The sequence below is a fragment of the Camelina sativa genome, chromosome 18, assembly GCF_030686135.1.
Source record: "Camelina sativa cultivar CO46 ecotype springtype chromosome 18, ASM3068613v1".
Lineage (NCBI taxonomy): Eukaryota > Viridiplantae > Streptophyta > Magnoliopsida > Brassicales > Brassicaceae > Camelina > Camelina sativa.
Window position 1 is genome coordinate 12,773,570 of NC_141897.1, and position 16,954 is coordinate 12,790,523.

General features: G+C 35.4%; 4 protein-coding genes across 5 annotated transcripts; 1 reads left to right on the top strand and 3 right to left on the bottom strand.

Moving 5' to 3' along the window:
• Positions 1-162: 162 nt before the first annotated feature.
• On the bottom strand, positions 163-2,080 carry LOC104760919 (protein trichome birefringence-like 4). Its single transcript, XM_010483910.2, has 5 exons — positions 1,483-2,080; positions 1,200-1,395; positions 912-1,108; positions 672-830; positions 163-588 (listed from the first exon to the last, which is right to left on the bottom strand). The coding sequence occupies exons 1-5, from the start codon at positions 1,950-1,952 to the stop codon at positions 228-230; spliced, it is 1,383 nt and encodes a 460-aa protein (XP_010482212.2). The 5' UTR covers positions 1,953-2,080; the 3' UTR covers positions 163-227.
• A 51-nt stretch (positions 2,081-2,131) lies between these two features.
• Positions 2,132-3,360, bottom strand: LOC104760920 (uncharacterized). The gene is made up of 4 exons (XM_010483911.3): positions 3,208-3,360; positions 2,800-3,119; positions 2,474-2,699; positions 2,132-2,382 (listed from the first exon to the last, which is right to left on the bottom strand). Exons 1-4 carry the CDS (start codon positions 3,341-3,343, stop codon positions 2,258-2,260), a joined length of 807 nt encoding a protein of 268 aa, XP_010482213.1. The 5' UTR covers positions 3,344-3,360; the 3' UTR covers positions 2,132-2,257.
• Positions 3,361-3,975: 615 nt separating this feature from the next.
• Positions 3,976-8,886, bottom strand: LOC104760921 (beta-D-xylosidase 1). 2 transcript variants are annotated; one of them, XM_010483912.2, is made up of 6 exons: positions 8,214-8,886; positions 7,365-7,646; positions 5,998-6,167; positions 5,814-5,911; positions 4,974-5,732; positions 3,976-4,874 (listed from the first exon to the last, which is right to left on the bottom strand). In XM_010483912.2, the coding sequence occupies exons 1-6, from the start codon at positions 8,634-8,636 to the stop codon at positions 4,279-4,281; spliced, it is 2,328 nt and encodes a 775-aa protein (XP_010482214.1). In that variant the 5' UTR covers positions 8,637-8,886; the 3' UTR covers positions 3,976-4,278. The 2 variants fall into 2 exon arrangements, with proteins under 2 accessions (XP_010482214.1, XP_087356228.1); XM_087500102.1 differs by having other exon boundaries at positions 7,365-7,675; positions 8,092-8,730.
• Positions 8,887-12,118: 3,232 nt separating this feature from the next.
• Positions 12,119-12,739, top strand: LOC147922845 (uncharacterized). The gene has a single exon (XM_087497810.1). The coding sequence runs from the start codon at positions 12,119-12,121 to the stop codon at positions 12,737-12,739; it is 621 nt and encodes a 206-aa protein (XP_087353936.1).
• The last annotated feature ends 4,215 nt before the right edge of the window (positions 12,740-16,954 follow it).

A 16,954-nucleotide genomic window follows, 5' to 3' on the forward strand; every position in this document is an offset into this window, starting at 1 on the left:
ATAAGCACACCGTTAATACAATTTACGTCACAAACCAAAAAAAGAGTGAGAGTGATAGAGAGATGTCGGTAATCAGTATAGCTGTCAAGCCACATCACGACCATATGAACATTAAAAGCCGTACAAAAGTTGGATCTTTTACCCATTTCTAATGACTAATTAGGCTTTAAATACAGTACGAAGGAGTTCTTGCATTAACGGTAAAACCTAATATACAAAGATAAGAACTACAAGAGACTTCCAAGTGACTTGTCACGCAAGGAACTATATGAAACTAGCAGAGTAGCATAGAGAAGCTGGTTCCATGAATCAGGAACTCCAGGTAGGCACCAGTGGCTACAATCTTGAAACATTCTGGCTGCAGGAGAACTTCTACGGACATCCACAGGCTGTCTATAAACCGACGGATGACCGTCCGTTCTGTACCAAGTCATCTTCGTTATGTTCATGTAAAACACAGGCGTTTTCATATCAGAGATTACTGATTCGACCACTTTCATCATCCATGGATACGCTCCTGTGTACGTCTCGTTCTGTATCGGCTTTGTTTCTCCGTCACATTGTCCTCCGTTGTTCCACGCCCCTTTCCTGCAGTTAAAAACTCAAGAGTCAAAACCAAATTTCTATACCCTAACAGAGGTTTCTTGTGCTGAAAGGAAACTATTCTCTACCTAAAATGTGAAGAGGAGTAACCGACGAAGAAGACTCTTGTTTTAGTACTGTTGATATTGGAATCAACCCAATCAGCCCATGTATGCAGAGCTTTTGTGTAAGCTTCTTTCACTTCTAGTCTTTCGTAAACTCGCTTCCCCTCCTGGAAATAACCTTTCCTAAATATCGAAAAACATGGTTAACTCAGATATGAACAGAGACAAGTGTAAAGAAGAAAGGTTCAGTTCATAGTTTCATACCCTTCGTATGTTTTCTGGTGAGTCCACCAGTGACCAGTGTTAAATATAACAATGTCTGCGTTTTTGTATATCTTCGTCATCGATCGTTGGATCATATCTAGTCTCAGCGTCTCTCTTCTCTTCCCGTACACATCTAAAGCTTCTGATTCTTGAACGAGGAATGGTGACTTGATGAAGTCAATAGAACAGTCAAAGTCCTAACACCAAAACAAATCAAAACTTATCACAACCCTAAAACGTTAATTCCAAAAAACCAATGGGGAGATTATGTTTCTGTGATACACTTACTTTGAACCTGAAACCGTAAAAGCCTTCGTTATGTAGATTACTCTGTTTTCCAGAAACCCTAGAAACTCTGTTTTTGTCTTCCAATGTTGACCTAAGTGAACAAACCAGAGACTCCCACATGTTTCTATTCAATGAATCACCAACGAAAACAACTCTTTTCCCTCTCAGAATCTTCAGCATCTTCTTCCCATCGAATCTAAATAGACGCAAGACAGAAACAATCTAATGAAAACAGAGTCACAAAGAGGGAATAGTAGAAGAATCGTAAAAACAAGAACTGAACCTTGGGATAGAGCATCCATGAGGTTGCCATCGATGACGTAGGAACCCCAAATCCGGTCGACCATTTTTGAAGCAGTTGAACTTATCTTCAACGAAAGGACAATAACCAGGTGAATAAACCGGTTCAGAATCGTCAAAGACCCAAGTTCCATCAAAAATGTCGCAAGAAGTGAGTTCTTTGGTTACGGGATCGATCTTCGACTCGTTATTGACTCGGATTCTTCTGTGAGAAACAGAGGAGAGGAACGTAGTCGTGTCTGAAGCAGTAGAAGTGGAAGAAGAAGGGGAAGAGAAGAAGTTAGCTGCTGTGAGAAGACGAGAGGTGAAGCTTGAAACGATGAGTGATGGAGAGAAATCTGAGAGAGATGAAGATGAGAGGAGGAAGAGAGAGAGGAAGAAGAGAGACGTTAGAAAGATCTGTGTGGTTGATGGATGTTTCGTGATGAGGAAGAGATTCTTTAGATCCGCCATTGTTAAACGTCGACGATCTTGTTCTTCGTCTTCTCCTCTCTGTTCTCTTGGAAAAAGTAACAATTATGATCTGATTGGAGGGGAAAGGGAGATCCAACGGTTGCAATTTTTTTTAATATCTTTTTACTGTGTTTTCGTATTTCATTTTGGATGTGTAACAGACCTGTATGTATGTGAAATTCTGAAATATAATTTGTAAATTATAAGGACTCTTTAAATAAGTATACAAAGAGAATGGTTTATATCTATTGCTAAATAATCAATAGCTATAAGATAATGGCTGAAATAACAAAATAAGAAAGGTTTTAGATAAGCAAGGCAATGGTGAACAAAACAGTCCCAAGGAACAACGACCCAAATCTTGACTTCATCATCTTCTCACTTCCATTTTCTTCTTCATCTTCAATATGCTCCAGAACATTGAAATCACCTGCATGTATACAATACCTAACATTAAACCAGAATCCGAAGTAACCGGTCTAAACCAAATATCATGAAACTGGTCTTTAGAATCAAGAAACCTCGTTCAGGTCCGTAGCTGCAACCGCATTTGAGGGTTTCACGGATGTCGTGGATGGTGGCTCTGTTAAAGAATCTGTAGTGGTGAATAATGTCTTCAATGCAATTCAAAGCCAAATGTGTCTCGGAGAAGCATGGTCCTTGGCAGAACTCTTCTGTCCTCCCCAATGGAATATTCAGGTCTCCGGTTAACGTTAGCCTCCATGTTTCTTCACACTCTCTGTATATCTACATGATTTATTTGGAAAGTTTTGTTGAGTTTTAAAATTTTAAACTAAGTTCGTTGTTTCTTGTATTGCAAGTAAATGGCTTTTGATTTTTTTATTACGTGTTTCTCATTTAAGCATTCCAAAGCTTTTGTAACTATCTCCGGTGGATCTTCTCCACCACCACCGCCTAATCCTCCTCCTCCTCCAAAGCCTCCGTTACCACCGCCGCTGCCTAATCCTCCGGCTCCTCCTCCACCAATGCCACTAGCACCCGATCCTACTCCGCCAAAACCTGTCCCTCCGCCGTTAAATCCAGTACCCGAACCTATCCCTCCGCCTCCCACACCTGTCCCACCACCGCCAAATCCTGTTCCGCCACTTCCAACTCCTCCACCTGCACCTCCTGCTTCTGATTCGTCTTCGTCACTGTAAGTGTTCCCTGTAAAATGAACATTCTTAAATGAAGTTACCAAAACCTTGCAAAAGAAGTAACGTACATGCTCTTGTGTATAAAATGAACAACAGACCTGGAAAGGAAACTAAGACGAAGAAAAAAACGACAAGGGTGACTGAGATCCGGAGCTCTCTGATGAATGACAAAGCCATTGTCAAGAGTTCACAAGAATGAGTAAATCCATGATCCATCATCTTATATAATTCCATTTTAGTTGTTTCAGGAAAATTTAAGTCTTGTGGTGCAAGAAAGTAGAGTTTAAGTTTCATGTAAGGTTGGAAAAATAAATAAGAGAAGTTTGTAGCAGTTGAATACAAAGTCATCAGTCATCACCAACCGCTCTATGTTTTTTACTTTGCCTATTGTAAACCATTTATTGACTGCCATGAAATCAAATCATATTAGGAAGACAAGTAAAATCAAACCTAAAAGTGATCTCAGGACTCGACACGAGAGAAGATTTTTTTGTTTGTTTACGTTGTTTTATAGCCGAAGAAGGATCTTGAAAAACTAACTTTAATACATATTTTAAACCTAACAAAAAAACATAAATACATATTCAAACCAAACCTAAAAGTGATCTCGGATACGAATGAATGCACTTGTAAAATAAATCTCAACTACCACACCAACATCTTCACACCATTCTATGCAGTGAGGCATTTGCGACTTTATGCCCAAAGACCAAAATTCCAACCAAAAACTCCTCTTACAACACCTAACATATATATATAGACAGAAACAGACAAGAAAAAAACACACAACAAAGTTTAAGGCTCTTTTGGAAAAACTGTAATAACATATTTCAAGCTATTCAATATGGGACACCGAACTTAACATCTATTTTAACATTTATTTTCATTTATCTTTAGTTTCACCATTTTACAAGGGCTCCTTGTATTTCTTATGTTGGGAGCCACAGGTTACAATAACTTTGGTCCAAATAAAAAACAAAGAAAAAAAAACACATATCCAAGAAGCAACCCTTTGGTGCTTCTTTACAAATTTCATACTATTCTTGAGTATTTAAATTTCATAAGAAAATAAACCTATCTCTCTACATAATAATAGAAATAAGAAGAAACACTTCACTTTGTTAAAGATCATGGTTTCCGTATTTGTTGTTTCTTTATATATGTCTCCATCAAAGTTGCGGTTGGACTAAAATAGTATGTTTAAGGTCACCAATGTGCAGCTTATGCTCACCCATTGGGATTCTCCTCTTTCCATACTCATCCACCACACCAAGATGCTTGCAAGCATCAACATTAATTTGAACGGTCTGTTTCCCCCCTGCCGTGACATGAACCTTTTCAAACGTTATCAATTGTTTGTTCACACCCAATCCTTTTATTCCGTTTTTAGGCGGCTCGGCAAAGACGAAGACAGTGTGTGTTCCGTCTAATTCACCGGTGTTCGATACCTCCACATGGACGGGCATTTTCGGAAATGAGTTGCAGTCGGCGTGAGACACTTTGATGGAGTGTGATGAAGAGTTGAAAATGGCATTGGCAGAGTTGAGATTGGAGAGTGAAACTGATAGTTGGGCCAATGGGCTTTTGACTAAACTATGAGTGAAGGTAGTATAACTTAAACCGAACCCAAATGGAAATACCACTGGACCTTTGTAGAATCTATAAGTCCTTCCAGGGTAATTTCCAGATGCTCTCATGGCCATTACCGTCATTGGCACCTTAGCCACATAATCTTGTGGATACCATGTCATTGGTAGCTTCCCTCCTATTTCAAGATTTAGAAATATTGAATGTTACTAATCAAAGCTAAATATATTCAATTTTGACATTGATTTTGAAACTAAACTCATTATTAGCTACGTACCGGGATTAGCAGCACCAAAGATGATATTGGCAATGGCAGCTCCACCCGCTTGACCCGGATACCCAGCCCATATGATGGCAGCAACACGAGGATCATTTTTAGCGAAGGTTACATCGATTGGTCCACCACTCATAAGGACCAAAATCACTGGACCTCTAGAAGCTTGAGCCACACGGGTCACTAGGTCTTGTTGGAACCCTGGTAAAAGCAGCCCCGTTCGATCGCGTGTCTCCGCCTCTATCGACTGATCCAATCCCATCACAAGAACCGTTGCGTCGGCTTGACGCGCCGCTGCCTCAGCAGCACCAAATCCTTGGTTTCCTTTGCAAGCCACGCCGGCACAACCAGCTTGGTGAAGTGTCCTCGCGTATCTAGAGATACCCTGCAACGGCGTCGTATAGGAGCACGCTTTCCCTGCATAGTTTCCGATCATAGTCTCGGTGACATCGGAGTTTGGTCCAATCACGGCGACGGTGCGATGGCGCCTAGGGGAGAGTGGAAGAGACCGACCGGAGTTTTTGAGAAGAACAATCCCTTGATGAGCCGCTTCAAGGGCTAAATGTTTATGGGCCGGAGTACAAACATCTCTTGGCCCTAGGTTAGCGTAAGGTCCAAGATTGCCATCAAACATACCAAGTCTCATCTGGACTGTTAATGTATTAGCAAGTGCTAAATTGATGTCATTCTCCGTTAACAATCCTTTCTTCACCGCACCTTCCGTGAAAATCGCCAAAAACGGCCCGCAGTCCAAGTCCAAACCTGTAAAACGACATGATGTTTTTTTAATTATCATACTTAACCGGACGGTTCACATGCATGCAATTGAATATAACAACTTACCGGCTTTAATAGAGGCGGCGGCGGCTTCTTCCGGACTGTTGGTGTAATGTTGCTGGTTGAAGAAAACATCAACAGAGTCACAATCTGAGACGATGTACCTATATATACGTATCCATTGATATTATTAGTCTATGAGTTAAATTAATATGAGCTGTTGATTTTGTGTGTGACTTTTAAAACTTACCCATTGAGACGCCATTGACCACGAATAGTGTTCTTTAAGAGATTTTCATCAGCACATGTGGGCTTTCCATTGACTTGGTTGTACGAGCACATAACACTTGCAACCTTTCCTTCGGAGACACATGATTTGAATGGTACATTGTATGTGTCTTCTAAATCTTGTTGGGTGACCTAAATCCATTATAAATTTAATAAGTAACCCATACTTAAGAAAATTTTGAGTGAGCCACCCCCTACCACTTTAGTACGTTAGTCAATGATATTATTAGCTTGAAGATACTAATCCTAAAATTGTATTAGTTTAAATGGTTAGCTTTTATGAAAAAATGTATAAAAAACACTACTAGTTCAAGTTTATTTTATTTGAATGAACTTTATATATCACAATTTTCTTCTTGGTTTGAGGTCCCAAATTCTTAGGACCAACCAACCATGCACCTATTAGCTATCTATAATAATAAAAGCATACTATTATCTTGAATGCATATCAATAGTGAATTCGTTTAGATGGTTATGGTTTGAATTATTTATGCATGAGAAACGAATCTTTTTTGTTAAATATAATTTAATTTATTGCATATATTTGGGATGAACAAGATAAAAGGAAAGGAGCTTGGCCCAAGTTGGTCCACATGAACCAATTAGGGATAAGATTCTCCACCAATATTACCTAAGACTATGCATATGACACATCACTAAGTCACGCTGTCTATTGGCTTAATTAGCTGTTATATATTAGGCAAATGTTTTGTTTGTATCTGACTGTGACATGCATACAAATCTACACATATTTTACCTATTTGATGATATATTTCGATTGAGTCGGATGAAAAAAGTCTTTTGCAAGATTGCGAAGTGACGCATATTCGACGGAACTATAAATAACTAATGCCTCACGATGGAGATATATATTGATTTAAGCTATCTTCTGAATTTAACGAATCTTGTTACGAAAGAAGATAAAAGACGATAGGCCATTATTAACGAGAAAACGCATATTTAGTCACATCCAATTCGTTGCGTGGAGCCATAAATAATAGAAAACGACATAAAGTAGAAATTTCTAATTCGAGAAAGTATATCTATAAGTTTCAACAAAAAAATCTAATCTTTGTTTTGTTTTTCTTGAAAAAAACGAAAATGAAATTTGAAATTTTTATTAAATGACGAACCACTTAAAATGGAAGAATAATATAGTAGAGACTCACGGGTTCTCATTTATTCCCACACAAATTATAAAGATAATGTCTAATATCTAAATTTTAATGAGTTTAAGCATTTTTCAACCAAACAAAAAGAATTTTAGTAGTCAAAAACTTCAAAACGCATAATTAGATATATAAGTAAGTAAATGTGAATGAGATTTACCTTAGCGTTGAAATGGAAACGGTCGACGCCATTCCAGTTATCAAGATCATAAGCGGTGTAATGTTTGCAACATGCGGCGACTTTAAGGCGGTTACCGGCGGCGGTGCCCTGAAGTCCCCTGACGTAGCTGGCGGCGTATTTTCCGGCAACGATAGGATCTTCACCAGGAGTTTCTTGGCCTCGGCCCCATCGTGGATCCCTCAATATATTTACATTTGGACTCCAATATGTCAGACCGGCCACACCTCCATTGTACATAGCTCTTGCCTCATCAGACACCACCTTTTATTTTATCATAAATTATGTTAATTCTAATATATATATTGTCCGTATGCCTTTGCTTTTGTTGAAAGAAATAAATATACTTTATATTACACCATATGATAAATAAAAGAATTATTTTGATATTCACTGGTTATAGCTAGCTTGCCCGTCATCATATAGGTATTAAATTTGGCAAACAATACATAAACATATAACATATGCAATGTATACGTAATATATATAGATATATATGTATAAATTACAAAATATAATTTCGGTTTAACCCATAATATTTCAAAATATGTATATATACTGGTTTTGGATTTGATGTCTAAAGTAAAATATACCGGTTTTGGACTTTGTCTAACTTAATTTTCTGACTTATTCGATAGACTCATGTCGTAGTCAGTAAAATTCATGTGAATTATAAATTTCCAAGAATAATAAATATAGAGCGTCCTACTAATCTATCACTAGTGTATGACCTCTAACGATGTCGATGACGTTTTTTCACGTAGAGAAATCATAAAATCTTCATTTTTAAAACTATATTTTTTAAACACAAAAATTCTTAATTATCCTCACCCGTCCGATCTCTTCCCATAGAGACTGGTTGAAAGAAGCGGCCGTGGTGATGACTTGTGGGAAGCTTGTGGCGCCAGGAAAAGCACCACCGAACTTAGCGCCGGGACCAACGTCGGAAACGCCGTGAAGGGCCTCGGACCACCACTCATAGCCTCCTATACCGAGGCGTGGCACGGCGGCAGCATTGTTGACGAGGTTACGGATCTTCTCCTGCAACGTGAGCCTTCCGATCAAATCTTGAACCCTCACGTGGATCGGTACGTTAACCCGACAGAACCGGAGCGTCCGGGTTAACCCGTTTGCCGGGTCGCATGCAAAGAGTGGCCGAAGTGACTCTGACGAGTGAACCAAACATAAGAGGAATACAAGTAATACGACGACTTTGTTGCCGACTAAAAATGCTTTATTATTATTACAAGACATTTTGATATATCTGTGTGTGTTTGTGTATGTGTGTTTTGTAAAACTATATGTGTGTATATATGTGATGTTTGTGTTTTTTAGTTTTCATGTGATAGGAAAGTGAACGACCTATTTATAGAGAAGTTTTAGGCGAAAATTGATGACAAAGGATAAGAGTCTCTTGTCATGAACATAAAATAAGATAAAGATAAAACAATCTAGTTGGGCAAAAATGAGATATCTCAAACGAAAAAAGAAACTGTTGAAAAATATTTAATAATTTATTTTCCCCTTTTTTAAAGTGTCAGTTGGTTTTTCCTTTCTTCAACATTATTTTTACGTTTTCTCAGTGATATATTACATTTGTCGATATTTTTACATAAAGCATTACCAGTGATGATGATTCCTTTGAACCGCACAACCTCTTATTATATAATTTCATCGTAACTTAGAAATATGGAATTCACTACAATTTTTTGTTTCAATATTATACTTTTACAATGGATCGACTTCAAAAAAGAAAAAAAAAAAACTTGGTAGTCAGACTATATATGTTCAATAGATCGATCTACAACTGAATTGTAACTATCTAGCATGAAGTATCTGAGGTGTTTCCTCTATTTAGTTCAGTAAATCATAACTAATAAATACTACATGATCAATTAAACATGTTAATTTTTTTCAACGTTAAGACTCATTTGTTGTTAAATTGTATGGTATTAATTTGTTGAAACCACCTACCGTAGCCTCCAGTCAGGTCCATGCTTGGACTTGTCCCCCACCGCCGCCACTACATCCGCATAATCCCTAACGCTGGTTAAAAAAAGAAAAAATGTTAACTTATTTTTTTGCTTAAAACGAATTTTTCTATTAGAAAATTAACATAAATCATAACTCACTCGATGTTCAAAAAAAAAAAAAATCTCCACTCACTCTTTTCATGACACAATACAGCTAACAAACTACTTCATTTTTTTTTGTTATATAACTATTATATAATTCCTTATTAAACATACTAACCGTATATTTTATTGATTATACTCATGAAACATTTTTATACAAAACAATCTGGGGCCTTGAGGGAGGGTGGGGAATCCTATCAATGTTTTGTAATTAAAAATTTTCTTAAAATATATGACATAAAAATTTAAGGTTTGGTGGCATGTAAGACTATTTAGACATGAACCCATTGGTCCCATTCATAAACTCCAATTGCATTATTAATCATGAAAAGTAACCATAATAAAGGTGTTAAAAGCAAAGAATACAGTCTTCTTTTTGCAGTTTTTGAAGTTTTTTCTTGATTATTAAAGAGTTTAATTATTTACATATAGTTAGATGCATAGCATGGGAACAAACCACGCGAACAAGGTCGTGGTCAGACGAGGCAATGTTATTTCTCATTAGGAGCAAATGAATAAACATAAAAAAACAGAGAGTGATATTTAGTTATTCTATCAAAACATCTAGTATATACATATAATAATAACATATACACATTTAGTTCTATATACTATGCATAGAGATTAGAAAATTCTAAAATGAAACGTAAGACATAAAAAAGCTGTGAGACAGAGAGGGAAGGTTGTCACGGGTCTCGAGTCTCTCGACTCTCATTAACCAAATTGGCCAATAAGCATCTAGTCATGTTGCCCACACTTTCTTATTTCTTTTCCGAATTGTTATTTTTGATCATTAGTTCTCTTTTTTAAAAGTTTCCCAACAGATCAGCTTAGGTTGTGAATGGTTGTACAGTACGCTTCGAACAAGACCAAACTCGGACCAGTCCGCAGTTAGTACGCCATTCACCATTCCAAACTAGTATGCACTTCTCCATACTATACAACTCCATACTAGTCTGGAATTAAAAAAAAAACTGCAGACTGTGTAAATTATACTATTGGTCCGATTATTTCAGTTTACTCCATAAAAGCTCCATACCAACTCCATACCAATAGTAAAAGTTGGGTAAAAACGTGTTCAAACTAGTTGGATCCTAGTACTTTTATCTCCTTGGTTAAAGTTGTGTTTCTTTGTACTTTCTACATATATGAATATATATAAATGCATTCATAAATTTTAAAAGTCACAACAAAAAAATCATATTCCCAAAAACAAAATTTAGATCTAGAGAGGACTCTCTTCTCTTTACTCATTGAAGCTCTTCAATCTAAAACTCTTTTGAATCAACCATTTATCTCATCTCAAATTCATAAGTAAGTTTTTTTTTTCTCACCTCATTTTCTTTTTAGTTTAGTTTATAGTAGATATTTGAGAATTTATTAGTTAATTTTTTAAACATGATGAGCTAGTTTATTAGTATATATATATATGATGTTTTTAGTTAATTTTTAGTTTAATTTTATATTTATTAATAACTTCATATTGTTTGTGATTATAGATATGTAATCACAAGGTCGTAATATGAATGCAAACATGGATCCTCCTATACGTAGACGGGTAAATTTTATTGATTCAAGCTTTATTTATCTATCTAGTTTAAAATCACGTGTATTGTTTAAATAAATATACACAACTCAAATATACACCTAACTTTATTTGCAATAATTGAATTATATTATTATTACTCTATACTAATAATATATTATTATTATTATTACTCTGTACTAATAATATATTATTATTATTACTCTGTACTAATTAGAAAAAACCGGATCGAAGATACACTCTTGAAGAAGAAAGAACTTTGATTGAATTATACGATGAAGCACTAGCTTTAAATAATTATATGTTTAAAGACCCGGGACAACCAGAACGAGCATTTCGTAAGTTCAACGAAAAATTCAATCAAAACATGAAGTGGACAGACTTAAGATGTAAATTCGATGAGTGGAAGAAACAATATAAAACTTGGGTCCTCTTACAAGGCAAGACTGGTATCACGGTAGATCCCATTAGTGGAAGAATTGAAGCTTCAGATGAGTGGTGGAATAATCGTATAAAGGTAATCTATTGTTAAATAATGTTATTATTTAATTATTTGTAGGTTTTTGTTTTCCGATTACTAATGTGTTGTTTTTTTTATATAGGAAAATGATAAAGTGAGACGTTTTCAACGAGAACCTCCTAAGTTTTGGGAAGTCATGAGAGTATGTTTTGCAAATCTTGATGTGGGTTCTCAACGTCAACACTCGGTGAGACAAAGAAGAGAAGAATTAATGAGTGAGAATGTGAATGATATAGAGGATACAGAAGATGCAAATGATGAAGAAAATGATGATGATGTGGGGCTCAGCGAAGTGCGTGGAACTCAACATGAGAATGAAGTGTATCGTGTGAACATTTACGATGAGTCCCAACCTCCCTATCAATATGCACATGAGGGGTCTCAAGTACCTGAACGTAGAGGGAGACAAAGTTCAAGAGCCGCTCCATATTCTTCCGTCGGTGGTGGGTCACTTCGAGGGAGTGGGTCAAGAGGATCTAGTGGATCATGAGGGCCTCGTAGAAGACAAAATTTTGAATCAACCATCCATGAGACAATGTCGACCATAAGGGATTTTCAGAGAGAATCTTTTGAACGATTACGTCCTGGTCATTATGATCCTGAAGATTATGACGACTTTAATACTGCAGTTGAGCTCCTGAATTCATTAGAGATACCAGAATACATGGGTAAATTCTACATGAAATGTCTTCACCTTCTAAGACATGATCGTTTTTGGCGTCGACATTGGATGAATGCTTCTCATTTTCCTACCACGGAGAGTAGGTATTTGTTTTTGGAATCATTAACCCAATGTACAAGATATGGTGAGGAAACTGGGACCCCTCAACCAAGTGGATCTTCTAGATCAAATGGACCATCGTCCAGTGGCAGTGTCTCCGCTAGTAGTAGCCAAAGATCGTTCAGTATACCGATTAATCCACCGGTTCCAGAGTTCCGCCCTCCAGGATCACAAACAGGCTTTCAAGGTTTAGGATTCTCTAGTTTTTCAGGGACACAAGGAGAGTATCCCAATCTAGGTTTTCAAACACCAGGAAGAGGAGGAGGATTCTTTAACATCTTTGGACAAAACGACCCATCTACATCTGAACATCCTTGTGTTCCAGCTCGTCAAGCTCTTTTTCAAGACCATTCACGTGATGAAGAAGATGACTAGTTTTATTAGAGTGTTATAAGTAGATTAATTGATAAAATTAGAGTGTTATAAGTATATTAATTAATAATAAGAAAGCTATTATAAGACCACATACTACAACGTATGTACCTATATTATTATGCACGTACTATTATATAATACAACATATCATTATGCATAAACTAATAAAACTAATGTTGTTATTTTTTTTATTTTTTTTTGCAGGTTTATCGGATTTGTCAATTGCAATCACAAGGAATTCAAAATTTATCTGATGCAGAAAGATTTGAGCTATGGTCTTTGGAAAATGAGCAAATGGAAGATTTACTTATACAACCTACATTAGATTACTATGAGCGGTATATTCATAGAGGACCGTACCAGACAGGGGGAGGATTAGGATGGCAGAATCTTCGAGACCGTATTCAAAATGACAACGCTGCATGTCTCCAACTATTGAGAATGTCATTTGCTGCCTTTACAGAGTTATGCAATATTCTCAGTCAGAATTATGGTTTACAACCTACACAAAATGTTAGCGTTGAAGAGAGTGTAGCTATGTTTCTTCGAGTGTGTGGGCACAATGAAGTTCAGCGTGATATTGGCCTAAGATTCGGACGTAATCAAGAGACTGTGAAGAGAAAATTTGGTGAAGTGTTGAGAGCTACTGAGTTGCTTGCCTTTGATTACATAAAGACGCCTACAATGCAAGAACTACGTCGGATTCCACAACATCTTCAAGCGGATCGACGATATTGGCCCTTTTTTAGTGGATTTGTTGGGGCAATGGATGGAACTCATGTATGTGTTAAAGTCAAGCATGAACTGCAAGCCATGTATTGGAGTCGACATGATAGAACAAGCTTCAACGTAATGGCAATATGTGATATGAATATGCTATTCACATATGTTTGGAACGGAGCACCCGGTTCATGTCACGACACAAGAGTACTCTCACTCGCTCAAGATGGTGATCCTGAATTTCCATTGCCTCCTGGAGATAAATATTATGTGGTGGATTCAGGATATCCAAATAAGCAAGGTTTCTTAGCTCCCTACAGATCATCACGAAATCGGGTTGTGAGATACCACTTGTCACAGTTTAACAATGGTCCTCCGCCAATGAACAAAGAAGAGTTATTTAACAGATCTCATGCATCTTTACGTTCTATTATAGAACGAACTTTTGGAGTATGGAAGAAGAAGTGGAGGATTCTTAGGGATGATCCTAGATATGGTTTGGAAGTGCAAAAGAGAGTAATTATCGCCACGATGGGACTCCACAACTTTATTAGAGTTTCGAATTTTTCGGATACAGATTTCTTTGAAGATTTTTCAGAAGTGCATACAGAAAACGAGCAAAATGACTCAAATGAACAAGATGAGGCCGAGAGAGAAGATAGACCATATATGGCAAACATACGAGACAATATTGCTGATATGTTATGGGATAATCGAAATAATAGATTTTGATTTATAATTTTTAAAAACATTTTGTAATAGTTATTAGTTAATTATGAATAAAAATATTATTAAAACTGTTTTTAATATTTTTGTACACACCATTCCATACCATAGTCCGATTTTTACCATTCATAATGGTATGGTGTTATACATACTATTGTATGGTATTGTGCATACCAATAATTACTCCATACTACAGTCCATTCTACTCCATACTAAAATGTTAGTATGCACTATGTAGTATGAAGCAACCATTCAAAGCTAAAATGTTAGTATGCATTATGTAGTATGGAGCAACCATTCAAAGCCTCAGTTTTACATTCATTAATTATTAATAATTGACCCATCAACTGATAATCAACATAACGACGCCCGTTTACGTTTCTTCGATTATATATATTTGTGGTTTAATACAATATAAAACTTGATGTTGACGTTGTGATGCAAAACTACACTAGAACAAAGTATTATATGACTTTGTAACTATTTTGGGTTATAAAAACCAGCTTGCAATTATTTTTCTTTGATTTATTAAGGACACTTTCGTTCGAGTTATATTGGACACGAAACTTTATATAAATATTAAGATTTGTATTTCTGCTAACAACTTATCATTTATTCGTTGAAAACGAATGACTACCATTCTGTTGTCGAAAACAGTCTGATTGTTAGCGATAAATTGATAGTTAGTTAATTACTAGTCAATTCAAATTAGTTTAATCAAATCATGAGTTAGACATAAGTTTAAATGACTGTGTAACAAATTTTTATTCCTATTGCAACAAACAACTATGAATCTTATCGGATATGATTGGTCACATAATATGATATTAGTTTTTCTAATAATCTCTTCATTCAACCCTACCAAAAAAAAAAATCTCTTCATTCAAGCGTCTTTCCACTTAATAAATTGCATTAATATGAACTAGATGTTTTTTTAGGTAGTTTGAACTATGAGAATCTCACAATTGATATTCAATGTTGTTGACTATGTTTACGGTGAACTTTTCCATTTTTACACTACAAATTTCCGACAAACAGAATGGTAGTCATTCGTTCTATAAGGGTATGAAGAACAACAAAAAGGAAATCACTTACGATTAGTCCATCAATGTCAATTTTTTTACTCTCTCTCTCTCTCTCTACATATATGTAAGACCAAGCTAGTCCAATTATGTCCGATTTTGTTCACTTTTTTACTTTGTTGGCTTTGTTCATGTAACATTTTTAATGGTTTAAACAAATACATTTACGTAACTACCTTTTAGTTAAATGTTATTGTTTATCTAAGATAACTTGATTCATTATTGCGCCGTAAAGAGCTTAACCGTATGCTTTATATACGTTGGTAATATAATGTTTTTTTACTAACAAATCTCCTTAAGGATAATATGTGAGCACATATATTATGTGAAAATATAAACATTTTAAATTTTTAATGTAATTTTTTTTCCACCCAATACTAACAAAGCATGACACATCACATAGCCACAATTTCATATGTTTTGTGGACGTTAGTTTCTCGTTCGTTTAGACTCTGATAAGTAAATATGGAGACCAAGTGACCAACGGTTTGTACTTCTCATATTTGCATATCATTTTTTTGGCATCTAAAATATTTATAACCAAAGTATTCGTTTTACGTAATTAAAACAAAAGAACAAATTGCACGAGCTTGGTAAGGTTGATACAAACAAAAGCCAAAAAAAATAAATTGACTGAACGAATATAACGTATAATAGGAATCTTATTGGTGGAATGATTTTTTAACTGTACGGTTCACAAGTGGTCTGAACAACCGAAGAAGTTTTACAGACACGTGATTCCCAACAAATAACACTCTCTCGTGACACATTAAATTTTACTTTTGTTATCTTTGTTTCTGACCGAAGTAGCACTTAATAGTTTTTGTCTATACCAGCAAAAAAAACAAGTTACAGTATTATTTTATCTTTTGAAATAAAGATGAACAAAAACAAATTCGAATTTGACTGGCCGCATTAATAGATAATAAGCCTGATTATAAATTCTAAAGAAATCATAGTTTTTTTTTTCTTGATACAAAAGAAATTATAGTTTGCACACATGAAGTATCAACGTTTCTAGTAAACTAAAAAACCCCATGAAGATGAAATGATGGAGAATATATTAATATATGTAAGCAAGTAATCTAAAAGAACATGTGCCGGTAATAATTCATGGATCGAGCTAAGATCATTTCAAATAATATCTTACGATAACAAATGATTAAGATATTATTGCTGCTTAGATCAAAATTCATTTTCAAAGTCTACTCAAACCTCGTGCAAAGTATTGGGTATTATTTACATGGCAGCCTCAGATCAATTATGGCGGTTTGTCTAAGTTATAAAAAAGATTCAGTTACCAATTATTCAAACATAGATTTAAATTATATGTCATCGTAAAAAGTAAGTTGAAAAATAATTTGGAATTTGGATAGTATAAGACCGTAAAGTAAAAGAATAATATGTTCTTATGGTCAATAAGTTATGGCTGCGAGTACATATTTTTTTGGTAAAGGGATCAAAAAGCACATTATTAACCTGATTTTTTTTTTATAAATGAAAGAAATATAGTAAGAAGTAACATATTAAAGAAAAAAAAAACTAGAAACTAATTTTGTTTGAAATAATCGATAAATATCTCCTTATATTTAAGTAATATGAGAGAACTTGTAGAAATATATTAATTGGTAAACAAAAGAAGTGGTCGAAACTGTAATGAATAATACCCACCAATTATAGTTTTTTT

Excerpts from the sequence above, each read along its gene's own strand:
- LOC104760921 (XM_010483912.2), bottom strand. The coding sequence starts at position 8,636 with ATGTCTTGTAATAATAATAAAGCATTTTTAGTCGGCAACAAAGTCGTC. Across the intron at positions 6,168-7,364 it reads GTTTCCATTTCAACGCTAAG|GTCACCCAACAAGATTTAGA; the intron begins GTAAATCTCATT and ends TAATGGATTTAG. Across the intron at positions 4,875-4,973 it reads CTTTGGTGCTGCTAATCCCG|GAGGGAAGCTACCAATGACA; the intron begins GTACGTAGCTAA and ends ATCTTGAAATAG.
- LOC147922845 (XM_087497810.1), top strand. The coding sequence starts at position 12,119 with ATGTCGACCATAAGGGATTTTCAGAGAGAATCTTTTGAACGATTACGT.
- LOC104760920 (XM_010483911.3), bottom strand. The coding sequence starts at position 3,343 with ATGGAATTATATAAGATGATGGATCATGGATTTACTCATTCTTGTGAA. Across the intron at positions 2,700-2,799 it reads AATGCTTAAATGAGAAACAC|ATATACAGAGAGTGTGAAGA; the intron begins GTAATAAAAAAA and ends TAAATCATGTAG. Across the intron at positions 2,383-2,473 it reads CAGCTACGGACCTGAACGAG|GTGATTTCAATGTTCTGGAG; the intron begins GTTTCTTGATTC and ends GTATACATGCAG.
- LOC104760919 (XM_010483910.2), bottom strand. The coding sequence starts at position 1,952 with ATGGCGGATCTAAAGAATCTCTTCCTCATCACGAAACATCCATCAACC. Across the intron at positions 831-911 it reads CACCAGAAAACATACGAAGG|GAAAGGTTATTTCCAGGAGG; the intron begins GTATGAAACTAT and ends TTCGATATTTAG. Across the intron at positions 589-671 it reads TACTCCTCTTCACATTTTAG|GAAAGGGGCGTGGAACAACG; the intron begins GTAGAGAATAGT and ends TTTTAACTGCAG.